General features: G+C 43.8%; 1 protein-coding gene across 1 annotated transcript in view; it reads right to left on the bottom strand.

Moving 5' to 3' along the window:
• The window catches only part of urb1 (URB1 ribosome biogenesis 1 homolog (S. cerevisiae)), a 40480-nt gene that overhangs the window by 6290 nt on the left and 8098 nt on the right, over positions 1-26092 (bottom strand). The window contains 26 exon segments of the mRNA NM_001137615.1: positions 5602-5762; positions 7599-7701; positions 7821-7989; positions 9516-9579; positions 9657-9767; positions 10379-10575; positions 11477-11535; positions 12350-12536; positions 12764-12965; positions 13443-14280; positions 14371-14550; positions 14921-15139; positions 15677-15876; positions 16589-16759; positions 16869-17007; positions 17511-17627; positions 18557-18667; positions 18845-18957; positions 19835-19957; positions 20843-20996; positions 21189-21362; positions 23238-23375; positions 23604-23799; positions 24907-25037; positions 25405-25530; positions 25912-25997. Coding sequence (NP_001131087.1) covers positions 5602-5762; positions 7599-7701; positions 7821-7989; positions 9516-9579; positions 9657-9767; positions 10379-10575; positions 11477-11535; positions 12350-12536; positions 12764-12965; positions 13443-14280; positions 14371-14550; positions 14921-15139; positions 15677-15876; positions 16589-16759; positions 16869-17007; positions 17511-17627; positions 18557-18667; positions 18845-18957; positions 19835-19957; positions 20843-20996; positions 21189-21362; positions 23238-23375; positions 23604-23799; positions 24907-25037; positions 25405-25530; positions 25912-25997 — 4469 coding nt within the window.

Here is a 26092-nt window from a genome sequence, read left to right as displayed (position 1 = left end):
TGGTGAAGGAATGAATGGAGGACCAAGTAGCGGCCCTGCAGACCTGTTCGGCTGAGGCCCTGTTTCTGAAGGCCCAGGAGGTGCTAATTCCCCTGGTGGAATGGGCTCTGATACGGAGAGGCGGCGACTTCCCTTTGGCAATGTATGCTCTGCGGATAGCCTCCCTAATCCAGCGGGAGATTGTGGTCTTAGAAGCCTGAGCACCCTTCTGGGGCCCGGAAGGCAAAATGAAGAGGGATGTAGATTGACGTATGTCCTTGGTCCGGTGTAGGTAAAACTTGAGCGCCCGGACCGGGTCCAAGGAGTGCAGAGCCACTTCCTTGGGGGAGGACGGTTGCGGGCAAAAGGACGGAATGGTGATGTCCTGGTTGATGTGGAATGAAGATCCAACCTTAGGAACAAAGGAGGGCAGAGTCCTGAGGACCGCTCGGTCCGGGTGGAAGACCAGGTACGGTTGGAGGTGAGATAGTGCCGAGATCTCGGATACTCTCCGAGCTGAGGAGATAGCCAAGAGAAACACTGTCTTCCATGTAAGCCACATCAGAGGGATGCTGGCCAGGGGCTCAAAGGGTGGCCCTTGCAAGGCAGTGAGCACAAGGTTGAGATCCCAAGGGGGAAGAGGATCCCGGAAGGGGGGGTGGAGCCGCGACACGCCCTGTAGGAAGGTCGCCACATCCGGAAAGGTCGCTAGTCGTCGTTGAAAGAGGACAGATAGGGCTGAGACCTGAGATTTAAGAGACCCTAAGGAGAGCCCTTTAGCGAGACCCGACTGGAGAAAGGACAGTAGCCGGGGAAGCGAAAAAACCTGGAAGGAATGGCCCGCGGAATCGCACCAGTCCTTGAAGGTCTTCCAAACTCGGTGATAGGTCTTGGAGGATATTGGCCTCCGGGCTGCCATCATGGTGCGAATGACGTCTGGAGGGAACCCCTTGCGTTGGAGCACTAGGGACTCAATAGCCAGGCCGTCAAACTGAGGAAGGCTGGGTCTGGATGAAAGATTGGGCCCTGCATTAGGAGATCGTGATCCAGGGGCAGGCGCCAGGGTTCTGCCCTGCTGAGGGCAACCAGATCGGAAAACCAGGCCCTCTTGGGCCAAAAGGGGGCTACAAGGATTACAGTGCCGGACCCGGCCTTGATCTTCTTGATGACTCTGGGCAGAAGGGGCAGGGGGGGAAAGATGTACGCAAGAGGGAAGTTCCAATTGGCTGTCAGAGCGTCCGCTGAGAGAGCCAGTGGGTCGCGACATCTGGCCATGAATTGGGGAACCTTGCGATTCAGGCGAGAGGCCATGAGGTCCACGTCTGGGAGGCCCCACCGATCGACGATGCCCTGGAAGATTGTGGGACTTAGGGCCCACTCTCCTGGGTCGAGCTGCTGTCGGCTTAGATAGTCGGCCTGCCAGTTTTCGAGGCCGGGAATGTAGACTGCCGTCAGTCGAACCTCGGAGGCCTCGGCCCAGGTCAGAATCAGACTGACCTCCTTGAGAGCCTGACGGCTCCGGGTCCCGCCCTGGTGGTTCAGGTAGGCAACTGTGGTGGCATTGTCGGATTGTACCTTGATGGCTTGACCCTTGAGGAGATGTTGCCAGTGGAGCAGCGCCAGACGGACTGCCCTGATCTCTAGAATGTTGATAGGTAGGCGAGCTTCGGATTTCGACCAAGTCCCCTGGGCCGACTGATGGTCCAGAACAGCACCCCAGCCCTTGAGGCTGGCGTCCGTGGTGAGAAGGCGCCAGGTGGGTTCCTGGAGAGGACGTCCCTTGGCTAGGTGAGAGGTGTTGAGCCACCATGCAAGAGAGAGTTTCGTCCTGGGGAGAATCTGAATCCGTTGGGACAGGGATTTGCGGTTCCACTGATCCAGGATGTTCCACTGGAGCTCGCGTAGGTGAAATTGCGCGAAGGGGACGGCCTCTATGGCAGAAACCATGGATCCCAGAACCTGCATTGCAAGGTGGATGGAGGGAGATGTGGAATGGATCAGACGACGACTGAGGTCCTGGATCCGAGAGATCTTCTCTGGGGGAGGAACACTCTCTGCTGTGCTGTGTCGAAGATCATGCCCAGGAAGGGCATCCGGCGCGATGGGGTAAGACGGGATTTTTCTCGATTGATCTTCCAGCCCAGAGATGTCAGCGTAGTTATGACCAGGCTCAGCTGGGATGTTGCCAGAGAAGGGGATGAGGCCTTGAGAAGAAGGTCGTCCAGGTAAGGTGTGATGGAGACGCCCTGAGATCTGAGGGATGCCGCCGCAGCCGCCATTATCTTGGTGAAGATGCGCGGTGCTGAGGTGAGACCGAAGGGGAGGGCCGTGAACTGGAAATGGAGATTTTTGACAGCAAAACGCAAGTATTTCCAGTGGGGAGGGAAAATAGGGACATGTAGGTAAGCGTCTTTTATGTCCAGGGCCACGAGAAACTCGTTGGGGCCCATAGCAGCAATCACCGACCGGAGAGATTCCATCTTGAATCGGGCGAACCGGAGGAAGGAATTGAGCTGCTTGAGGTCTAGTATCGGACGAAAGGACCCGTCTCGCTTGGGTACCAGGAAAAGATTGGAATAGAATCCCCGGAATCTTTCTCCTGGGGGAACATGCATGATCACTCTCTCGTCCAGCAGGTCCTGAACGATAGAGAGGAAGGCGGACTGCCTGAGGGGGTCCTGGGACAGTCGAGACATGAAAAACCTGTTTGGAGGGTTGGATTGGAACTCGAGGCGGTAACCCGACGATATGACCCTGTGCACCCAGTGGTCCGAAGTGAGACGGAGCCAGGCTTCGTGGAAGAAACGAAGCCTTCCTCCTACGGGGATGGGACTTCCCCCCTTGGGGTAGTCATGCGGAAGTGGTCTTGTCGGTAGGCTTGGCTTGGGGCCGTCTGCCCTGCCAGGAGTACTTGGGACGTGTCTGAAACCTGGGCTTGTTGGAGGAGTTCTGGGTTGTGGAGTCTCTGGAAGGACCGGGCTTGGAGCCTCTGGGACGAAAGAAGCGGCCCTTACGAAAGGACGAACGGTTCCTAGGTTGGGGGAGGAAGGTGCTCTTTCCTCCCGTAGCTTGACTAATAATCTTGTCGAGTTCTGGCCCGAAAAGAAGCTTGCCCTTGAAGGGAATAGTGGTAAGAGACTTTTTAGATGACATATCAGCAGACCAGAGCTTCAGCCATAGAGAGCGGCGTGTCGCTACGGCAAGAGCAGAAGTCCGACTGATGGCCTGGGCGGAGTCTAGAGAGGCTTCGCAAAGATATTCAGAGGCATCGCGAATCTGAGAGGCAAGGAGAGCAAGCTCCTGTCTGGAAGAGCCCGTAGAGATGCCCTCCAGAAGGGAAGTAGACCATGACTGCACGGCCCGTGAGACCCAGGCCGAAGCCAAGGCCGGGCGAAGGCTTTCCCCTGCGGAAGTGAACATGGCTCTAAGGAAACTCTCCATCTTTTTGTCCATCGGATCTTTGAAAGAGGAAGAATCCGGGACGGGAAGAGCTGTGTTCTTAGACAGGCGGGACACTGGCGCGTCCACTGACGGAGGGATGGACCACTTATCCAGGGCTTCCTGGGGAAAAGGATAAGAGCGTTGAAAACGCCTAGAGGCCTGAAAACGCTTTTCAGGGTGATCCCACTCCGATTGTACGATGGAGTCGAGTTGGTCATGGGAAGGAAAAACGGAGGCGGTCTTCTTCTGGCGCTTAAAGAGAGAGGAAGAAGCCTCAGAGGTGGATTCTGTGCTCTTGAGGTCAAGACAAGACATGACCGCAGCAATAAGAGAGTCGATAGCCTCAGGGGAGGCTTTGGCTATGTTGTCGGAGTCCTCCGGCCCGTCGGAGGAAATCTCACCCTCGCTTAGGGATTGATCCTCCCAGGTGGCCGAGGCGTGTAGGGACTCCGTGTCGCTGTAATCCTCCAGGCGGAGGAGTGCTTGTCGCTTGAGGGACTTGGAAGGCTGGGGCTCATCCTTGTCCAGACGATCTAGCAGCTTGTCTAGACAAGCTGCTAACTTAGGGATGCCGGTGGAAAGTTGAACCGCCCAGGGAGGAGGGTCCTGGCTGGAGGATGAGGTCTGCGCCGGAGCATCCAAGGCCAGAGCGGGAGTAGAAGCCGCCTCTGGAATCTCTGGGGTAGGGGGGGGAAGCGTATCCAGAGCCTGGGAAAGGGGCTCAGCCGGGAGTTTGGAACAAGAGGAACAAAGGGGTTCCTTTCTGCCAGATGGGAGACGCTTGCAGCACTTGGCGCATGCTAAGTATTTAACTCTGGAGGAGCTGGAAGCCCCCCTGGAAAAGGGACCTTCTGGAATGCCCTCTGCCATTGCCACGAGACAGAGCAGGTTATGCAGACAGACAGAGAAAAAAACTCAGCAAAAAAGACAGATTTGGCTTTGATGCGGTAAACAAGCAGGGATAATATGTGCTTTTTTTTTTTTTTTTTTAATATATATAATATATATATATATCTGTATCAGAAAGTCTATATATATGTACACAATATAGAAGCTTTCCAGAGAAAAAAGCAGTCCCCCCACACAGTAACACACTCAGTGGAATATGAGGTCCCCAACTGTAGTGGAATATATATATATATATATATATGCAGCTTAAAGACAGGTATAACAGCCAGGCAAAAGACCCAGTAACAGACCCAGCACAGCCTTGCCCGTTCCTGCTATTCCCCTACCAGCGCCCCCTCCTACATAGATACCGGCCCTGTGTCTGAGGAATCCAAAAGAGCAGTCAGGAGCTGTGGCAGAGACGTCCGATCAGGATGGAGAGCAGAGAGAAGTGGCGCGAAGCAAAAGGCGCGCGAAACCAGGAAGCGCTCCGAAAATGGCGGCGCGCGATGACGTCATCGCGCTGGAACGCAAGGGGGACGCGGTGGAACGCAAGAGGAACGCGGTGGAACGCATGGGCGCAGGCTGGCGGGCTGTGGGACCGGCTGAACCTGGGCTGCTGGGGGGCTGCAGACACTGACCTGGAGGATCCAGATCTGAAGGGGGGAGACACCGGACAGCTTCTGCGCTCGAGGTAGAGGCAGGGATTTTCTGTGTGGCCCGCTCCAAGGGAGGCTTACTGGCCCCGGAGCTGCGATCCCACGTAGGGGGAAACCTGTAGAGGGAACTCTGTTGAGGCCCTGTAGGATAACCCCTGGTGCCAGATTAAATCTGGCCGTAGATTGTCAGAAGAGCTGTGAGATGATCCTGTCTCCTAGGACACTAGAAAAAAACTGGTTCACTCAGGAAGTGACAGGGGGTATAGTAGCAGGGAGGAGGGGTTTCTTCCTCTTCTTCCTCTTCTAGTGTCCTGCCTCCTGCTAGTAGATACTATACCCAAGGTCCCTGTGTCCCACAGACATCTGCAAGAGAAAACTACATTATACTGAGAGCACAGGCAGCACAGAAGGTGAGTAACAAATCATTTGGAGTTTTCAATTCCTTTTTCAGAATTTGCTTCAGTTCTGTTGCGGGCCTTGGCGGACCACTGCAGACCAGAAGTCTCTTTCCTTCTGAAAGCCACTCTTGTGCTTCTGTCTATTGTGCTGTGCCACCCACCTCCCAGCCAGACCAATAAATAAATGCAAGTACACATATTTACATCATTTTCCCTTCAGACGGCTATAAATGTACCTGTCTCTTGTCTCGGAATCTTGCCCCTTCCATGTGGGAGAGGAAGGAGCCCAGGACATAGTTGGCAGCTGCTCGCATGTTATAGTCATAGCTACTGAGGGCGGCCATAGCTAACCCCAGTGCATTTGTATCCACAAACTTTACACAGTCCACCATCAATTCTGCATGGGATATGGAGAAAAAAAAAAGGTATTCAGATAAACAATGGCAGGGGGACTACCAGCTTGAGAAACGGTAACATTATGGGCACAATGACCATTATTATGTTAGATTATATTAGTTATATAGTTGTAGTAGTATAGTCCTCTGGTCAGTTCTAAGCAGGGCAACATCATGGTGTCATTTTCTACCATGTTCAGTTGGCCAAAATGAAGAGCAGGTTGTTTCAGACTAATTGTATTATCATTGTAAATATTGCCAATATCTAAAAAATCACAGAAACATTTTCTGCATTCATATGGATTAACAATCCTGTTCATTTGGGTTAACTGTGTATCCCTTTGAGAGCAGCAACATCATTTTAACACAGAAATAATAAGGTAGTGGTGCAGACTACACACAGTCCATGGATGGATCGAACAGGATGAGAGGGATGTTTGTGAGTGCAGCTCTCCCAGGCTGCTACATGATGCAGACACAGAAACAGACTGTGATGTGTGAGATCAGAATATAATGACAATAAAAACAATAATATACATAGTGGCCAGTCACTCCCTCTTCCCCTATATCTGTAGGTATACAATAAAGACAATGTGCTATTAAATCCTAATGCAAAATCCAGAAACAAATTAGTCATTTTTTTTCCTTATAGGGTCTGCAGTTTAATGTCCTTGTAACCATGTTTATTTAGCCTTGAAACGCCTGCCTATCTGATAGGAACTTAGATGGTTTCTCAAGACCTTTCCACTGGCCGGAACATTAGCAAAATATTGTTAGTAGATTGAGTTGTTGATAATCACATAATATACATGTATCACAGGCCAGGGACAGTCACACACACACTATAACATTTCCAATACACTGAAAAGTCTTGTTTTACCCCAGAAACTCTGATATTTTTTATTGATCAATTATCATCATCACTAAGCAATACAAATAGAATATTATTATAAAATATGCCACTACAGCCTTGACTGATTTTGCTGAACATCTGAACTCCGGGAATATGCAGCACACTGAGATGTAACACTTAAATGCAGCACAGGGGGAAGCTCCCAGCACTCCCGAGTTAGCTGAACTAGCTAAAACACAGCACATGTATAATCATATATCAGAAATTCTGTAAAAATGAGGATGAAGCTCAGACACAGCAGGAAAACCATTTTATTATATTAGTTAGAATTAGCCATGGCAATCCCAAGCTGGGTACAGGCAGGCCACAAAGCACCCATTGGGGCAGTGGACTAACCCTTTGCATCTAAGTTTAACCAGCTATTCTATAGATGTATGACAGCTAGTTAGCCACCCTCTAGATCCAGGTAATAAAGCAGCCCTCTACATGTGTCAGCTGACCTTCTTAATCACTGGTTCCCAAACTGTGGGTTGGACCACTAGGGGGCGTAGATTCAAAGCCAAGTATGGAAATTTGTGTGAAGTTGCTCTATGTACACCTAAAATATCCATTAGAATAAGATTTGGGGAGTACACTTACTAGATATTATTAAAACTATGGCTGAATCATTACAGCAAGTGTCTTTATATATTTGTAACCCACCTTAACAAAGGTTAGACCTCCAAGAGACTTAAACAGAAAAGGTTTGAAACCCACTGACTGTTTTAGACACTCAAGTAAAGAACTTTAGAACAAAAGGTACAGGTATGTGTCAGTCAGCCATACTATGGAACCGAACCTATAATATACTGCTCTGAATTACAACCCTCTAAACAAACATAAAATGGGATTCTCACAACATACTGCAAACAAGCCCTGGGGCTCTACTGGCCAAAGGAAAAACTTAAACTGAGCAAATAAATAGCACAGTAATGTTATTACTTACCTGGTCTAACCAACTCGCTGAAAAGTGGCAGCAGGAAACAGGGATCATAAAGCTTATCCAGGTCTTTTATTCCAGAGTCTTCATATAAAATTTCCTTTGCACCCTGGAATAAAGATACATTTCAAGCAAAGTACAAACACTGCAATGAGGTCAGGTCCCAGGACCATTCAGTCACCAGCTTGCCCATGGAGAAAAGGTTAATGAAGAGTATAAAGACAGTACCTCTGCGATGAGCTTGCGATGCTGTGGAAAATGAAAGATGGTTTTCATTATTTTCTCCCGATCCAGAAGACTGAGAATCTCTTCCATGCTCGGCTGCTGCCAAAGGGACTGCCCTAAAGTCTTGCGGGTTTTGTGATGCTCAACAGCAGCTGGACCCCACAGTAGAAGCCTGCATGGGGAACAAGGAGTGAGAGTGCTGAATGCTTATGAGCAATGCCACAAACAGGCTAATAGTACAAGTTTCCTTCCAGAAGGGATTCCTTTAAAGCAGTGATCCCCAACCAGTGGCTCAGGGGCAACATGTTGCTCCCCAACCCCTTGGATGTTGCTCTCAGTGCCCCCAAACCAGGGAGTTGTTTTTGAATTCCTGACTTGGGGGCAAGTTTTGGTTGAATAAAAACAAGATTTCCTACCAAATAAAGCCCCTGTAAGCTGATAGTGTGCATAGAGGCCCCTAATAGCCAATCTTAGGCCTTATTTGGCTCCTCCATGAACTTTTATGGTGCTTGTGTTGCTCCCCAAGTCTTTTTACATTTGACTGTGGCTCACGAGTCAGAAAGGTTGGGGACCCCTGCTTTAAAGGGGTGGTTCACCTTTAAGTTAACTTTAATATGTTATAGCATGTCCTATTCCTAGCAACTTTTCAACTAGTCTTCATTATTTATTTTTTATAGTTTTTGAATTATTTGCCTTCTTCTTCTTTGCAGCATTCAGATAGGGATCACTGACTCTGGCAGCCAAATACTATTGCTCTGCGAGGCTACAGTTTTATTGTTATTGTTCATTTTTAGAACTTATTTTTTTATTCAGATGCTCTTCTATTCATATTTCAGTCATTCATTGAAACCATTCCCTGGTTGCTAAGGTAATTTGTAATTTGAACCCTAGCAACAAGCTGCTGAAACAGGAGAGCTGCTAAACAAAAATTTAAATTTTTTAATAACTACTAATAATAAAAAAATAAAAATCAATTACAAATTGTCTCAGAATATTACTATCTACATCAGTGATCCCCAACCAGTGGCTCGGGGACAACATGTTGCTCACCAACCCCTTGGATGTTGCTCTCAGTGCCCCTAAACCAGGTAGTTATTTTTGAATCCCTGACTTGGGGGCAAGTTTTAGTTGAATAAAAACAAGATTTCCTACCAAATAAAGCCCCTGTAAGCTGATAGGGTGCATAGAGGCTGCCTAATAGCCAATCACAGCCCTTATTTGGCTCCTCCATGAACTTTTATGGTGCTTGTGTTGCACCCCTAGTCTTTTTACTTTTGATTGTGGCTCACGAGTAAGAAAGGTTGGGGATCCCTGCTCTACATCATACTGACAGTTAAATCAAGGTGAAATCAGGTGAACAAGCCCTTGAAAGGATTACTAAACAGATCCATGATTTTTGTTTATAAATAAAGGAAAAGAGAAGTAAGTTCTTAAGGCAAAAGTATGTGATATGGGAGCAGAATTAGGAACCTGCCAGAGGCTGCGGCATCTGAGCGTCTGCAATGAACCCGATCACATGACTCAAACACCACAGGGTCCGCAGCCACTACATGCAATGACGTCTCTAAAGAAATTACATTAGTCTAAATACTGCTGCTCATATTGTGGCACACAGACAGTTATACAGTTATAAAGAATGCATAGATTGCAGTGGGAAAACCTAGGTTACACTCCTTTAATGTAGATATTGTATTATACCTGAACTCTGTTAAGCTGTGATTATTCTTTTCATAGGCTTGCAGGAGTTGGAGTATCTTTTGGTCTGTAATAGAAAACAATATATTAGTAGAAGCATAGCAGAAATACAAGCAATGCCAATTACAGGATGGGACTTATTACCTGTGGCGCTCAGGGTGGCACCGTAAGCTCCAAGTAAAATTGCAAAATGGTTGCCATCGCAGACAGATGGGCACTTCTTAACTATGGTTCTCAGTATATCCACCAACAACTCTGGAAAACAAAGAAAACCCATTAAGAAAATATTTATATTAAAGCTTTTATTTAAAGAAGCATACAAGTGTAGCTGAATCTTACCACCTCCCCCAGTTTTCCTTTGTAGTGGCCCTTGTGAGTGAGTTCTAGTGCTAGGGCCATTGCAGGACTTTAATCTATTTATCTCCATGTCACCCTTTCTGAAAGGGGCATGCTGGGAGCTGTAGCTGAGCAAACACCATATAAGGTGTATAAAACTGTAACATGTTACACATAGGCACAATAGGTTTGAACTGCTGCCACTTCAGGTCAAAACTGGCATTGAAAAGATGTCATCTTTCTATTCAGCAACCTCTCCCAGCAGTGCTACAGATCTATGAAATTACCTTGGCTTCTGACACCAACCTACTGTGAGAGGGTGCTTAAAACCACAGCAGTTGCCATGGTAACATCATATGGGATCACCATGCTAGTCTCAAAGTGATGCTGCGTGCCCTTGATGATTGCTAGATATGTTTTTAAAGACAGAGCCTCACACTAGGCAGAGTTATTTTAGTAGCAACGTTGCCTTGGGTTTGGAACCCTGTCAGGACAGGGCTGTTCAGTGCCAGGGTGGAAACAAGTGGTACCTTGAGTGTGACTGGTAGCAGTTCCCTCCTCCTCTTGGGACCTCAGCAGGGTTGGCAGAAAAAGGGAGTGCTGCGTAAGCATCATATGGACCATAGGCAGCGGCACTAAACACTGAGAAGATGGACCGTCCGGTTCATACCACTGGCAAATAGCAGCATTCAATGCATCCAGGAACTCACAGTCCTTGTACCGATACCTTTGGGGCAGAGGTGAACACATTTGTGAAACAGAGTACCTAAAATGGCATTTACTGGGCTTATGTTATAAATAATCAACTAATGAACAGACCTCCCCGCATTTCAACCCATAGTGTCTCGCATATACCTTCAGGGCCAGGCTCTGGAGTGCTCAACTTGTGAGGCTAACTAGGGTAACAAGAACTGCACATGAATTACAGTGAAATGGATATATTTTCTACCTCAGCGTCTAAGAATACACTTGAGAGGCAGATATTGTAGCCAGAATTAGTCTGGGTTATAGATGACAACTGTACTCACTACGCTGACCCTGTGTGTTATAACAACTATCAATTCAATTTTTGAAATAAGAAATTATATAAAAATATTCCTGTCGTTTGTACTGTAAAAAGTCTGGAGTCAAAATGACAACCATGCTATACTCAAAAAGCACACACTGCTCTTATAACAGCCAGATTCTTAGCCATAACACACAAGAAACCTTTTGGCATTTAATTAAATCAAAAAAGTGTTAGTGTCCCTCTGCGTAATGGTGCTGCTAATAGAGTGAATGAACAGTCGCTGGTAGAAGTTCTTGTAGCAAAATAAAAAGGACCCAGATTAAGTCATGACCCAACAAAAGGATCAAAAACAAGTTAAGAATTGTAATGACGGCTTTCTATTGTAGAAAGATAAATCATTGTGGGGAATCATGGAGACCATATATGAGCAGCGCTGATACCCATTTTTGGGTCCTAAATCACAGGTTAAACAATCTGGGGTCTACGCCCTGCATTTGGGGTTGTGGGGGTGGAGACTTTCAGGTGAACCCTTTCCCAGGTGTATCACAGTCTGACATTACTTAAGAGGGGGTCCCTTTAAAGGAAACACAAATGACATACAATGCTGGGCATGACTTACTTAAGTCCTGCTTTGACTAGTCCATTCCACTCAGCAGGCACATCTTCTCTGACAAAAGGCTGCAAACAAATAGAGATACAGTAAATAATAAATACAGGATATAATCAGAAAAAAAAGCTTTAGAGGGCCTGAATCCATTTGTCTACCTAACGGAAGCAAAGCAAGGTTAGTGATAGGCAGCGTCCTGCAGTAGCTAAAACCTAGTGGGATGTAGCATCTTATACTCGTTGGCCTCGCTTTTGGTGGGAGAAATGTAGCCCCTGTCCAAAATACAAAAGTTAGAGACAATATGATGCATGGCACATTACAGTCAAAGGTTCAAAAATACCCAGTCTTTTATACCATGCATTAGAACAATTTCAACATTGCTCCTTCCTGGCCTACATCAGTCTTTGTTCTGTGAAGACACACAGAGCTACTAAGTAGCAGCTACTTGTCACGGCTACTAAACACAAAAAAATACCCTGCCATAGACAGTACTGAGAATTGCAACTGCTAAAACACACGTGGAGACAGTTATCAGTAAATGATCAGCATTGTCTATTTTTGTAGCCAAGACAAGTAGCTGCTACTAGTAGCTCCGTGTGTCTATACTCTTTAGCGTGATTCTGCTGCCCTATACTAACCAAGCTCTTTAAAAAAACCAATTCAACTATAATTCTGTTTAGAATTTCATCTTAACAAAATATATAATATGCACAACAGCCTTGTAACCAGGGGAGACAATTTTTTTTTTATTACAATAGCTGTAGGTCAGCTGTGTAACAGAGCAAATGCAAACCCTCTTATCAGGGTAGCCAGCCACACAGATGGTATGACCTCAAAGCACTGATTGAGCCATCATAATACTATAGCAGCTTTTAATATATTTACCAAGAGTTTTTTGAAATGCAAAAGCATGGCTTTCTCTGCTTCCTCTTTGGCTTTCTCACATTCTCTGTTGGCAGTGTAAGTGGCAGTCAGGCACTTCATACAAGCTGCCAATAAGGCCCTCATCCAAGAGCTAATCTCCATCCCAGCAGTCTCTGCAGCTTGCAATACAGCATCAGCCAAATTCCATCTGCAATGAAGAGAGGACAACATTTTAAATGGGCATCTTAACCAGAGCTACGGGTTAAACTGAACAGGCAGAATCAAAGACCTTTGGCTCTTTCTGTCATATCATTAAAGCTCCCAGCATCCCACAACCAGATCACTGGGATGGATGCTGAGAGTTACTGCAGCAGACATGAGTAGCTGTCATGAAGAGAAGAACAGATCTAGCAGAAAATAACAACCAGTTCTTACTTTGGTTGACTGTAGGATTGGGCCAAGATCTCAGGGAGCCGATCAATACATTTTTGCAAGTCACTGATATCAGATGTTTCCATCAGCTTGGAAAGAACTAGTATTTGTTCATCAGTACCGTCCTGTGTGTCTGGGCTCAAGGCTACCTTTAGCAGTTTGCTCCAGAATGCTTCCTTAAGGACACGGAGAACAGCAGAGGAAACTGGGGGTGAAAAAAAATATGAAATCAGCTTTGTGCCTCACACCTCACACAGGAGACCCCTTTAGAGAACATTTTTTACTTGTGAGTCACACTCAGATGTAAAAAGTGGTGTTGAGACACACAAGAAAAAAAAAAGTTCTTCAGGGATGCCAAATATGGGCTGTGATGGGCTATTTGGTGGCTCCATGTGGCCTGCTAGCTTGTAGGAGGCTCTGCTTGGAGTAAAACTATGTCTCTGTGCTTCCAAAACTGGTCTCCAAGCCAGAGATTTAAAAATGGGCACCTACTGTGAGGCCACTGGGAGCAACATGTTTAGAGCAAGGTTTTAATGAATATATACATATTTAAGCGATTCGGAATGTTTGGGAATTTAGTAAAGGGACACAAGACTACCTTTGCTACATGTAAAGTCAGGCACACTGCAATTAGAATTTGTGTTAAACAACTCCCTTCCCTCCCCACTTGGCAGCTGCTTACTTTTAGATGGCCGGGCGAACTGAAAATTGCCTCTGCACTTCAGGTAGCCACTGATTAGTGGTAGATAGGCTTCGGAGTTATTTTTCAGGTGCTTTTCTGTTGCAGGATTTAAACACCACACCTCAAAATGCAGCAGATGGGTTGTGCTGTGCTGAATTAGTAATGCAGCTATGCAGAGGCTGATTTCAGACATCCTGGTGAGGCAGTAGGTCAGGATCTCAACTCCCACCACATGAGCAAACTCTGTGTGGCCCTGCAGGGCCTCATACAGTACAGATTCCATTTCCTCCCCACCTGATGATGGCAAGAGGCTACTCACTCCTCTCACATGAGCCACCACTGAGGCCAAAGTCTCCCCTGGCTGCTTTCTTTGGTGGCTTTCAGTAAGCAGCTGCAGCAAAACTTTTCCATAGAAACTTAATTGTTTTCCTGTCTTATCCTGGATCTTCTGGACAAGAAGAAATTCTTCTGGGAGCTTCAAGATAGCAAGAATTATTTCATTAAGTTGAACTGTATCCATGTACATATACAAGCTTTCCAAGGCTTCTAGAGCCTGGGACTTCTTATTGGTGGCCTTACTAGGCAATTTTAGCTCTTTCAAGATGCTTTCTGAAATAGCCTCAAAGTACTTGGATGCCAGAGGAAGACTACTGATTTCCTGGAGTAATGGAGAACTGGATTTCAGCAGCTGGATTACTCCCTGGTTCAGACAAGATGAGAGCTGTTTCACGCCAACAGGGTTTAAAGAGTGAGAAGGCACAGAGCGGCGTTCCAGCGCCAGGAACCAGTTCTCCAAAGAAGGATGTCTGAATGTTACCGTGAGGATATCTTCCAGGACCTGGAACACAGAAGATTTAAAAACAATATTTTCATTAAAATGTATTTAAGTTACAGTAGAACCAACATGAAATGATGCCTTTGTTATTACCGTATTCACTGAAGACTCCAGGATAGAAATGGGATCAGTGTCTATAAAAAGCTCAGATTCCTTCTGCGATTCCTCAGCGGTTCCCTGGTCGGTGACTCGGGCTGTCTCTGCTCTGCACAGGAGGCAGTTTAAAAGTTCCAGGAAAAATCTCAGTCGAGAGGCACCAACATTTTTTTTAAACTGAGTGCAAAAGAGAATGGATGTGAGTGGCAATGCATAAGAGTCCTCTTTTGTTGGTATATTACTTTTGCTTTGCTAGGCAGTGCCCTTTAAAAAAAACAAAACTTTGTACCATTACAATACAAATTATTTACACAAACATATTGATGACAGAACCTTTCACTCTGGACCAGCCTACAGAAAAAAAGCCCAGTGAGCCCAGAATTTGATGGCATTTGTCATAAACAGTGTACCCACATTTCAGACAACTGTTGCTCAGAACAGCACGACACATTGGGTTTTTATGCATAAATCCCCCTGCTCCCTCATTTTCCATTGGTATCAACAGGAAGCAATTCTGAGTGTTATGGAAGCACAGTGTCTCTCCCACCTGGTTAAAGTTGTCAACTGTAGACTGGAGGCAGAGCAGTGTATGTTTTACAGCCACAGGAAGCTGCTCTATAGTAAGGCTGTCCACGGCATCATTCAGCAGCTCTTCAGTATGACTCTCTGGAGTGCAAATGTCCACAAATGTCTTCTTCAGCAATGAGGAATATGCAACATCATTCTGTAGGCTAATGTCTGTCTGAGGAGTGCTGTGCCCTTGGTACTAGGAAAATGCAAAATACTGATTAATCATCAGATGAAGACTTAGTAGGTTACTTCACTTAGAATAAGAAAAGACATAAACTAAGAGGAGTTTTAGAATACATGCAGAGGTCATAAAGCATTTTAGGAAATTACTTGTTTCAGTTTTGTTTTGACTGCTGTTTTTGATGCCTGCACCCATTTTGAAACCATGCCATCTGAGCCATCAGGCAACATCCAAACCTGGCTTCAAGCAATAGAATTGTTAGAATGACCAAAACGCTTTGAAAAGCGATGCATACATAAGGTTATTACTGGAATAGGATGCAGGTATTGAGATAGACATTTAGTAATGGAGACACAGCCAACTCCTCATAACTACTCTGTCTTATCAAATTCTTTAGCACTACCCAAAGAATTATGAGTCTCTTTTGATAACCAATGAGCTCTTGCAATGTGCCTTATATGGGGGGTGGGGGGGTTGGAAGGGCACAGAGGCATTTTAGAAGTAAAATATAAACTGTCCAAAAGATACCCTTAAAGAGGTACTTGCACCTACCTGACCTTCCTTGGAGGGTGAAGGGATCCAGAGACTGTAGTATTTCTGGAAACTTTCAATCAGGGAATAATGGCTGCTGCTTTTGTTCAAGCTTTTCAACTCCTTGTCACAGTTTTGGAGTAACAGACACAAAGCCAAAGGGTCTCTCTGGGAGTGCAGTATGTCTGTAAGCACTGACACCAGGTACTGCAGCACACAGTCTGATGGGCAGAAATAAAACACAAACTTAATTAGCAAGCACTTGAGCATACAGGAAACCTAAACCGATCTAAATGTTTATATAGTTATTTTCAGAAATAAAAGAAACTTTGATTCAGTAGCAGGAACCCATACCTGATATAAATGATTTGCAATTGCTTTCGCTTGTATATAAAATGGTAACAAGGTAATGGGGGTGGGGGAATGGGGAATGGCCATCTATAGGCTCCTTAAGTCCTGGGAATGTGGAGTTGGGAGGGCACTGGAAGGGACCCTTGGACATCAGAGGGCCTCACATTTTCGTGGATCCTAGAGTCCCCCTCATTCATCCTCCTAAGCACACTAAAAACAAACTGTAGATTGAGGGAAGGGAAGGTTCATTCCCCACCCCAGCCAATCTAGGGAAGAGAAACTCTTGTATCTGTAAGATGCTTTATTCAAAAGCTACTGTTTGATAAAGTCAAGGAAGCTAATTGGTCAAGGTTAGCACTGTGGTGATAAAACTGGGGTCACTGTTTCATGAAGGTCACTCATTTTACAGCGGTAAAACCTAGTAAAAACAAGTATGGCAGTTCATACCTTCAATACTACCTTTTAAAAGGTATTCTATGCCTCTACAATCCATACCCATCTGTGTTATTTTCCTTTTCAAAGTAAAAGAAAGAAATAAAAAAAAAAACACCACTATTATTTTAAAATGTGCATAAAACCTACCATGTTCATCCTCCTCTGTTGCCAGGAGCTTATTGCGTATTTCCAGGGCCACTGGCACAGCTGCACTAAATGGAAATGTCTGAAGAATCAGATCATTGTCCAAGGTGACACCAATTTCATCATCCAGGCCTTCACTTCCCTCCACAATGACATCCACCATATCCATCACATCTGCAAAAAGAATGAAGAAAGTTCATAGAGAACTAGCTGGGCACTAAGCACTACAATAATATTTTATGGAGCATAGCTGTTCAATCATGGATCAATAGCAAATACGGACCATCTATGTGCGAGATGGGGATGCTGGCGGTGTCGGAATCCTGCTTGCTCAAGCTGCTCTGCAGCATGCTGGCTTCCTGAACTGATTCAGCTGCTTTATCAGTGTATGGATACGGGTTGGACACCAGTTTAACCAAAACCTGTACATGCCAAGCAGAAACAACAAAAATAAAGAAAACAAAACTCATGACACCCTGAAACAACAGGCCTATGTTTCCTACCTGCTGTGAATGCTGGTGGGCTGAAAAAGGCTTGCCAGGACTGGCCACCCAATGATTAAATCATATAGAAAGTCTTGAGTAATAATCTATGTTTTCAAATATGTCCCCAGTGCCTCACCATCTTGGATATAAGCTAGGGTTCATCAGAAATCATCCAAATACAAACACAAGTTCTATCCTACAACAGCTATAAAGATGGGGGGGCTACTAGAGGCATTTTTAGAAACACAGATCTTCACTGCTATAGGGCTGTAGTGGCCTTCCACTGGTTCAGGCATTTTATTTCTTGCCTAACTCTTTGCAGCCATTTAGTTTCCCTTTAAGAACTGGATGAGCATATAATGAGCAAAGCATACATTCATTATGAAGCTTCCTTATCATTCCCTGTAGGCATATGAGAATAAGTAGCAATGTAGTTATACCTGTTCTAAAAATTGTATTACTGCCTCCTTGGAGTCCGGTGTGACTTTATCCAGATTTCTCAACCAGAGATCCAGTTCCTGCCAGGTGTATTCGAATACTCCACTATCACGCAGAACCTGGCAAAGAGAAACACAGGCCTCCCTTAAGCCTACATAACACATAGGGTAGTTACTGCATAAGTTGTGCATGATTCTCAAACCGACTGGATGCACAGAAAAATACATCAGATCTGGGTAAACAATCCTTAGAATTCCAGGGAATGACAGTACAGGTATAGGATCGGTTATCCGGAAAGCTCTGAATTCTGGAAGGCCATTTCCCATAGACTCTATTTTAATAAAATAATTCAGTTTTTCTTATAAATGATTTCCTTTTTTTGCAATTATAAAACAAAAATATAATTCATGATTAATGGGCTTGTTTATCAATTTTCGTGTCTGTTTATTCTAAATTAAATAAACTTGCATATCAAATGGTCGCTTATTTATTAATAAGGAAAATGTATGGAGATCCAAATTAAGGTAAGATCCCTTATTTGGAAAGCCCCAGGTCCCAAGTGTTCTGGTTAATAGGTCCCATACCTATATCTGAAGGTTAGTTGCAGTTTTACTTACAAACAGACCCAAAGCAATAAAGGCAAAGAAACAGCAGTGATTTGAGCCAAAATCCTTTACACAGAGCAGGTCTCGTTAAAGGAAACATATGGGTTTAAAGAAAAAAAAAAAACCTCTAATCTTGTAGGCAATTATGAATAATATATGGTGCTGGTTTCACTTTGGTCTAAAAATGAATACTATCTATAAAAATAGGAGCTCCCTAAAGATCCTCTCAGGTCCCTGTCCGTGTCTCAAATGAGGGGTGGGCGTGTCCTAAAAGTCCCTACCAGAAAGCACAGTAGGAGGGGGAGAGTAGCCAATCACGGCCCTGCAGTCACACTAGCAAAGACAGATGAGTAAATTTCATTGGTACAATATTGTTTTTCACACAATATGTCACCTTTAAGAATTCTGGTTACACACAGCAATCTCTCACTAATAAACATTACCTTTACTATCAACAGCCGTATAGAATTCTTGAGCTGTGGCTTGATGCATGTGGCAAACATCTTTAGAAGCAGATAAAAGACAGATTTCTCCCCGCTCGCATCAGGAGTCTCCTGTAAATACAATAAATTAGCAAAGCCTGCAAGCGCAAGGCCTGGGAATGATCAGCTGACACTACAGGAACCATTAGGACCCTGCGGAACAGCTTTCATTTATAAATGGAATTGCTCAGAGTGTCTATACTCTATATTAGATTTGTCTCAGGCCTCACTCACAAATACAAAACTAACCTGGATTTTGAACCAAGAAAACTTGTTGGCAGGCAGTACCAGTGCCACCTGGAGAATCTGATACTGTAGGACAGGCGGCACCTCTTCTCTCACACCTTTTTCATTCACAATACCTGCAGATCAATGAAACCAATACAATTAACATGAAACAACTATACAGCTTTAAAGGGGCGGTTCAACTTCAGGTTAACTTTTATCATGTTATAGAATGCCCTATTCTTAGCAACTTTTTAACTGGTCTTTGTTTTTATATAGTTTTTGAATTATTTACCTTTTTCTTCTGACTCTTTCCAGCTCTCAAATGGGGGTCACTGACCCCAGCATCTAAAACACTATTGCTGTTAGGTCACAATTTTATTGTTATTGTTTTTTTATTGTATTTATTACTTATTTTTCTATTCAGGCCTCACCAAATCATTTTTCTGTCTCTCTTTCAAACCATTACCTGGTTGCTAGGTTAAATTGAACTCTAGCAACCATATAGCTGCTGAAATGCCTAACTGAAAATCTGCTAAACAAAAAGCTAAATAATTCAAAAATGGCAAATAATAAAAAATGAATTGCAAATTGTCTCAGAATAGCACTCTCTATATTATACTAAAAGTTAATTTAAAGGTGAATAACCCCTGAGATATTGCTCATGCAACAACACAATCACTGTTACTTGTACTTGTTGCTCATTGAGTCACTACCCAGCATGCACTGCATCTCATTGACATGATTTGGAAGCCAGGCAGGTTGCAAGCCTTTCCAAGGTGTTTGCACCCCCACCCCTAGGAGACCTAAAGCAGTGGAGGAGGGGCAGTTAGAAGAACTATATTTGGTTTATTGAAATCTTTACATATTTTTTGCATCTTATATAATATGAATATTTTGGATTAAGGAGAACCTCACAAACAATTTTCTAATAAATGTGACACACCATTGCACGAAGTTCCTGAAGAGGGAAGAATATTATGGGATGGGCATGTATGACTCCTGATTACATACCTTTAAGTAGTTTGCTGAAATCAAAACTACTCTGCGCCACCAAGTGCGGCACCACCTTCTGATAGAGGCACACAACCTGGAGCAGAGAGGCTTTTAGGAGAGTGGTTTGAACATCATCTGAACCTGGGAAGAAGCAACGGAAAATATTCTTAGTTTGTCAAATGTTATGCTTTCTTTTTTTAAATGATGGTGCAGAAGCTCTTCCTTTCTATCACTGTATGTGTTCTGATATCCAATATCATGTGTAGGCAGGGCAAGAAGTTCCTTTAGCTGGTAACGCAAATACAGCCTGATCGTTAATGTGCCAGGCAATCCCCCCCTGCGCCAATGCAATGGTTTAGTCTGCATTCATGAATAGATTGCAATTGAGCAAAGGCTGCAAAGGACACGCTGATGGAAGAGAGCAGTGAAATTCACCCCTGCCTTGAGACGGTGTTACTGTACTTCCAGGGGACCTTTATGTTGCTCCTAATGAGTTTATATTCCCTTACTGCATCGATAAAGGGCACTTAAAGGAAAACTATACCCCCCCCAAACAATGTAGGTCTCTGTAAAAATATATTGCATAAACAGCTCATATATAAAACCCTGCTTCATCTCAAAAATATACTTCACATCAGCCAATGAATGGGCAGAGTTCTGCCTTTTGCTCCCACACTACTTCCTGTTACAGTTAGAGCTGCATCACTTCCTGTCAGCTGATCTCTGAGGGAGCACACAGCCCATCACTAAATGAAGGATTTTGGGAAAGGATGTAAAAGGGCAATATTTACTGATATATATATTCCAGTTTGGCGAGATTCTTTAATAGGTCACTTAACATAATATAAACTATCTGTTGGTTAAGTATTCATTCTGGGGGTATAGTTTTCCTTTAAGTCAACGACGATCACCTAAGCTGTGCGTGGTTTTAGGCAGGATTGTGCATTTGTGGCCACAATTTTATGTAATGCAAAATTGTTATATTTGTATAATGACAGTCTCTGCAAGAACTGAAATGGAACTTACCATGCTCTTCCTTTGTCCCAGGTAATTCCTGGAATGCTGGAGGTAATTCTTCCTCGGGGGTGGTGCTATTTCCCTTTGCACCCTCTGTTTCAGCCCCCTCTCCCTTTGAAAGAGACTGCCAGGTTGCCACAACTGTATTTATATCCGGTAGCAGCTGTAAAGAGAAATCAAGTCGCCCACATGGACAAACTCTGGTCATAAAGTTTGTGAAACATGCAGAAACAGCAACATATCAGTATGTCTCATCTCAATACATAATAAACAGGGGGTATCCTCTGTATTAAATTGCAAACCACTTCATAATAATTTATACTGACTTTTGTCACTTGTACTACTATTCTCTTACCTTGCTTAGAGCCTCTCTGTATTTCTGTGCAAACTCAGTCATTGTTGCTGGAGTGTAGATTTCGGACTTTTGCCATATATCCTCCCTCAGGCAGTGGCTGATGTTAAGCTCTGCTCTCCTCAGGATTGAACACACGAGGGACAGGATGGTGTGTTTCACTATTTTGTTAGGCAGCTGTGGCATAGAAACAAAAATATTTGTAGATTGTATTTTTAATCACTAGAAGAAGCAGCTTTTCTCAAATGTTTATAGCTGAGTTTACTAGCCAAGCCTTTTTGCTGGGCCTGGGGCCCTATAATGCATATAAAGTAGGATTGGCCCTTCAGCTATGACAATTACACTCAATAATATCAGAAAGGATGCAGGTTGGGCACCAGTAACACCAGGTCTCTTTAAACTCAGGATGACCAATTTCAAAATGAACCTTATAAGGTTTAAATGAATCCCCAAGCAGACTGAAATTTCCTAAGGCTACAACATGGTAACTTGCAAGTACAGTACAAAAATCACTGATTTAAACTGTGTGCTTCCTATGGAGGCTCCTTTCTGGATCTGCACCTTGAGACCAAAAAGAAAAGCAAACAGCCATGCTGCTCACCAATGCCTCTGTCTCAGAGCCACATACGCAACACAAAGGTGCAAGCTGGGTAACATTTAGCCATTGCATTAAGTTCAGAAGATGAAGTTTCTGGACACAAAATATTGTATGAATCTTGAACTGCTTAACAGCGTGCCATGCCCACCCCGGTTTTATTACTAATGAACAATGGTAACAGAAGGGAAATGAAGATGCTGTCTCTTATTCCCTCGTAGCTACCATCTGTTTGGAAGCAGTGCTTAATAAAGACTTTACATTTGTTCTGCCACATGCCCTTAGCCAGGAGGACACAAATCTGCTATTCGTTACCATGGAGTTGGCATCTTTCTTAGCACGACGCAGGCAGGTGGCAGAAAATACAGTTGGATTGTTTGTATTCATTATACAAATAGGTAACGCAGTGTCCCAACCGTGGTCTTAAATAACCCTGATTTATTCTAAGTAGTTGCTATGATACACAATAAGCATGCCTTCTGTCCTCCTGTCTCTTATTCAGCCAACCTAAACCAGACATTCTGTTCCACCGTATCTGTGCCTGTATAGGCACATCCCCTGGTATGACCCTATCTCCCTGGTGAGGAGCAAGATACAGAATGAAGCGGATGTGGGATTTTTATGCTGTGGTGGCAGGCTGGGATAGGCAAGGAGGTGTGCTCACTCCGATAAATTGGCTAGGCTATATTCTGTACACTGAAATCATATACTGCAGCCTGAGTATAAAAACAAAGTATGGAAGTTAACAAGACTAATAAAATTAAGTCTTTAAGTTTTGTATTCACTTCAAGTATTATATTGTTACACTCATTTTCAGTTGTTCTGCTGGACTGCAAGATGGCTCCACCTAAAGGAAGCCATACATTCCCAGATTTGGTGGGGCAGCTTGGCCATTTTCGACTATAGTGCCAGACCATGTGGACATGTAGGGCTATTTGATCCTGGCAGATCAAGCATCATATGTCCTCAGGTCTGGACTGGGATTCAAAATAGGCCCTGGCATTTCAAGAACACAAACAGCCACCCCCCCCCCCCCATCAATAAATAGTGACTGTCTATAGCATCTTACAGCAGCCCCTCTGGCATTTGCCCAAACCCACAGATTGACAGTCCAAGTCTGTCTGTTCTGGAGGAAAATTTCTGTGGGTTGTCATAAAGAAAGTGAAAAAATGCCCCAGCTTACCGCTGTAGCAATTGTTTAGGCTGTTGACCCAAAAGAGTAGAATAGAGGGTGCCATGTTTGACCCCTTGTACAGATCCTTCCCTTTGGCTAGCAAAAGGGATGGTGTTGGTCAGAGACCATCTGGGTCACCCAGTGTATGGCCAACTTAACTCATCAATAATCCAGCTTCATCCACTTCATCCAGCTCATCATCAGTAATACGACTCCTACCTTACCAGCCATAAGGCTTCACCCCCCCATCCTTATTAGAAATAACCTTTACACCTAAACTTACATTCAGTCCCTGGGTGAACATTGCCTTGTTACACACTGGAGCCACTGTGGTAATCATCAGCATAGACAAGAGCCTTGGCAAAGGGACAAACTCAGTGGTTCTGAAAGCAGGAGAGATAACTGGCTGGGCTTCATAAATCTGTAGGAAAGAAAGCCAGGAGTGTAGTGAGCAGTGAGCAAGGGAATACAACATCTCTCTATATAACAGAGAAGTCTCATACAAACACTATGTAAGCAGATAGCAATGTCATAGCGAATTTTTGACTATATCTTCTTAAAGAAAACATCTTCCAAATTAAAATTACTACATCTCACTCTGAATAAATGCATGGAATGGATCAAATTTTATATCTTATGTATTTCTTACCTTCTTGAGCAGTTTGATATTATCCAGCCAAGCTGTCTTGACCCGCGGAACAAAAGAGTACTGCGTTTCCTTAAAGTACCTGCTCAGTAAATCAGGGCACACCTTCAGTATGTTCACTACCAGATCCCCAATTAACTCATCTTCAGTTGCAGTTTTGAGGGCCACTAAGAATCGCAGAAGCACTAGGTTCCCTGCTCTGTAAAAACAGACTTCCATTACCATTTGACAAAAAAAGTTATGTAAAGTTACAAGGGCTTATTATTATTATTCCAAAAAAAAAAAAATAATAATAAAAGTACTTTGTTGCAGATGAATGTACTCATTCACCATGGTGGATCTAAGCAATTGAATGACAGTGCCTAGTTGATTATTAAAATTTGTGATTTTCAGACATAAACTTGAAATTTTCATTCAATTGATAACAGCATTATCATGACATTTTAGAAATACAACAATGATTTCTTTGAAGGACAGAAAAAAACGATTTTTAGTAAATCAGCCCCATAGTGTGACAGTTTGAGAAACAATGAAGGGCTGCAGGTTGGACACACAAATACCAGCCCTATATTCATGACCCATATAATAATGGCAAAGTATAGCATTAGACCTATCAGTAGCCTAAAAAGCCAAAAAGCTGGTATCAAACCCATCCAGAAAGAACACCTTAATTGTCCTTGCTGGTATAGCAATGTAATGTAATATTAACAGTAGAGGATGCAAGGATGTTTCTTTCATACTAAGGAGTCCCTGCTGTTCTTGTATTCAAACACGAATTCAACTCAGAGTTGCCAACTTTTGATGAGAAAATGGTGCTCTCTATATGTTATTATTCTTCCCTAATAATACCCTTGGCATTATCTGCACCAGCTGGGTCGGTAAACTACAGGGCAGAGGCAACCCTGCCACATCTACTGTGCAATGCAATATAGCGAAAATGTTACAAATAGCAGCAGCACCCTCTACTGGCTACAGATAATGGCACAAACAACACAGCGGAGCGGAAAATTAGCCATAGTATATGATAGGCACTGTAGGAAGAGAAGAAAAAGACAATCTCAACATGGCCTTTGCTTTCAGCTATATTTTTACAATATAAATCAGGGAAATCATGGGAACCTGCAGCTCTATACATGTTGGTCAGCTGTAACTCCCAGAATTTCCCTATGCAGCTGAAAGGCAAGGGAAAGGAGTATTGCATGTTTGTAACAGATTGCCTTGCCTCAAAATGACCAGAGCTTGACCATACTGGTCACTCCAAAAACATCAGTTAGATGAAACCTGTAAGAGTTTAGGTATTTTTTACCTTCCAGCCGTTCCAAGACTTGGATCATAGAAGTTAATGCCATGCTTCAGAGAGCAGCAGAGATCCATCAGGAAGTTATGGACCAACTCCCGTATCATGACTTTTCCTGCTTCCTGAGGGTCCTTAATATCCTAAAGAGAATACTCTAAAGAGTTATTCTGTGATTTTCCCCTTCACAGGACTTATTATTCCTTATCACGTTTAATAAAACAAGACCTTCTCAATGCTTAAAGCAGAAAAACTAATTTGCAGAGAAAAGACTGACCGTCTTGTGGAGCACTCTGGGGAAGTTTATGTATATGGTACTCTTACTGAGAAGGAATGCAATGTATTTGTTCCACCAAACATGATGTTATAATGGAAATTATCATCCTATTAACCATAGTGTCCGTTGTATAATTACATTATGCTCACACTAACACAATAAGGTGAAAAAGGTTGCTTGAGTAAAATAAAACCTAAATGCACAAAGAAACAATTCTCCCTGTGCAGCCATACCTTGATGTCTTCTGTGCTCACATCTACAATCCCATTCCAGCGGTAGAGCGATGCCATGTGATTTAACAAGGTGAATGTGAAAAAGCGCACTTTCTGGGTCTTGGTTATTGCTTTATTTTGAACAACCTACAATAAGGGCATAATGCAGATAAAAGCAGCAGATCTGCTGAAAGCTTAAAAAGTAGACCAACAATCCAATTCTACCATTTGTTTAGATGCGTCGTATGCTGTATTGCAAACATTCTCAAATATATTTTTATTTTTTCTTTATCTCTAGTGGGAAACCCTAATCAGCTTTAAGAAATGTCATAACTACCAATATCAGCACAGTAGTACTGTATGTATCAATGAGCCTGAGCCCTGCTTGGAGAGCACTAAATCCCACCTAGAATTAAAGTAAATCAGTGCTGTCTTTAAAAAGAATATAAACTCTATATCTATATTTAACCATATAACCACAATCAGGTAAAACGATGCAAGGTGTAAGAGGTCGTAAAGTAGAATTACCTTGGTTTTCAATAGTGAAAGGAGAAGATTGATGGTAGAAATACGATCTTCCTTTATGCCAGTGGCGAAAATCTCTCCAACAAAATCTGCAGTATAAAATCAAATAAAATGTATCAGCAGTCACCTGTCCTCACCCTGCCTTCAGCCTGCATCCTCCCAATCCCACAATCCCCTGCACACG

Source organism: Xenopus tropicalis, chromosome 2 (assembly GCF_000004195.4).
Source record: "Xenopus tropicalis strain Nigerian chromosome 2, UCB_Xtro_10.0, whole genome shotgun sequence".
In the NCBI taxonomy this organism is placed as follows: domain Eukaryota; kingdom Metazoa; phylum Chordata; class Amphibia; order Anura; family Pipidae; genus Xenopus; species Xenopus tropicalis.
The sequence above is the reverse complement of the archived record's forward strand: the minus strand, read 5'-3'. Positions and strand labels throughout refer to the sequence as shown.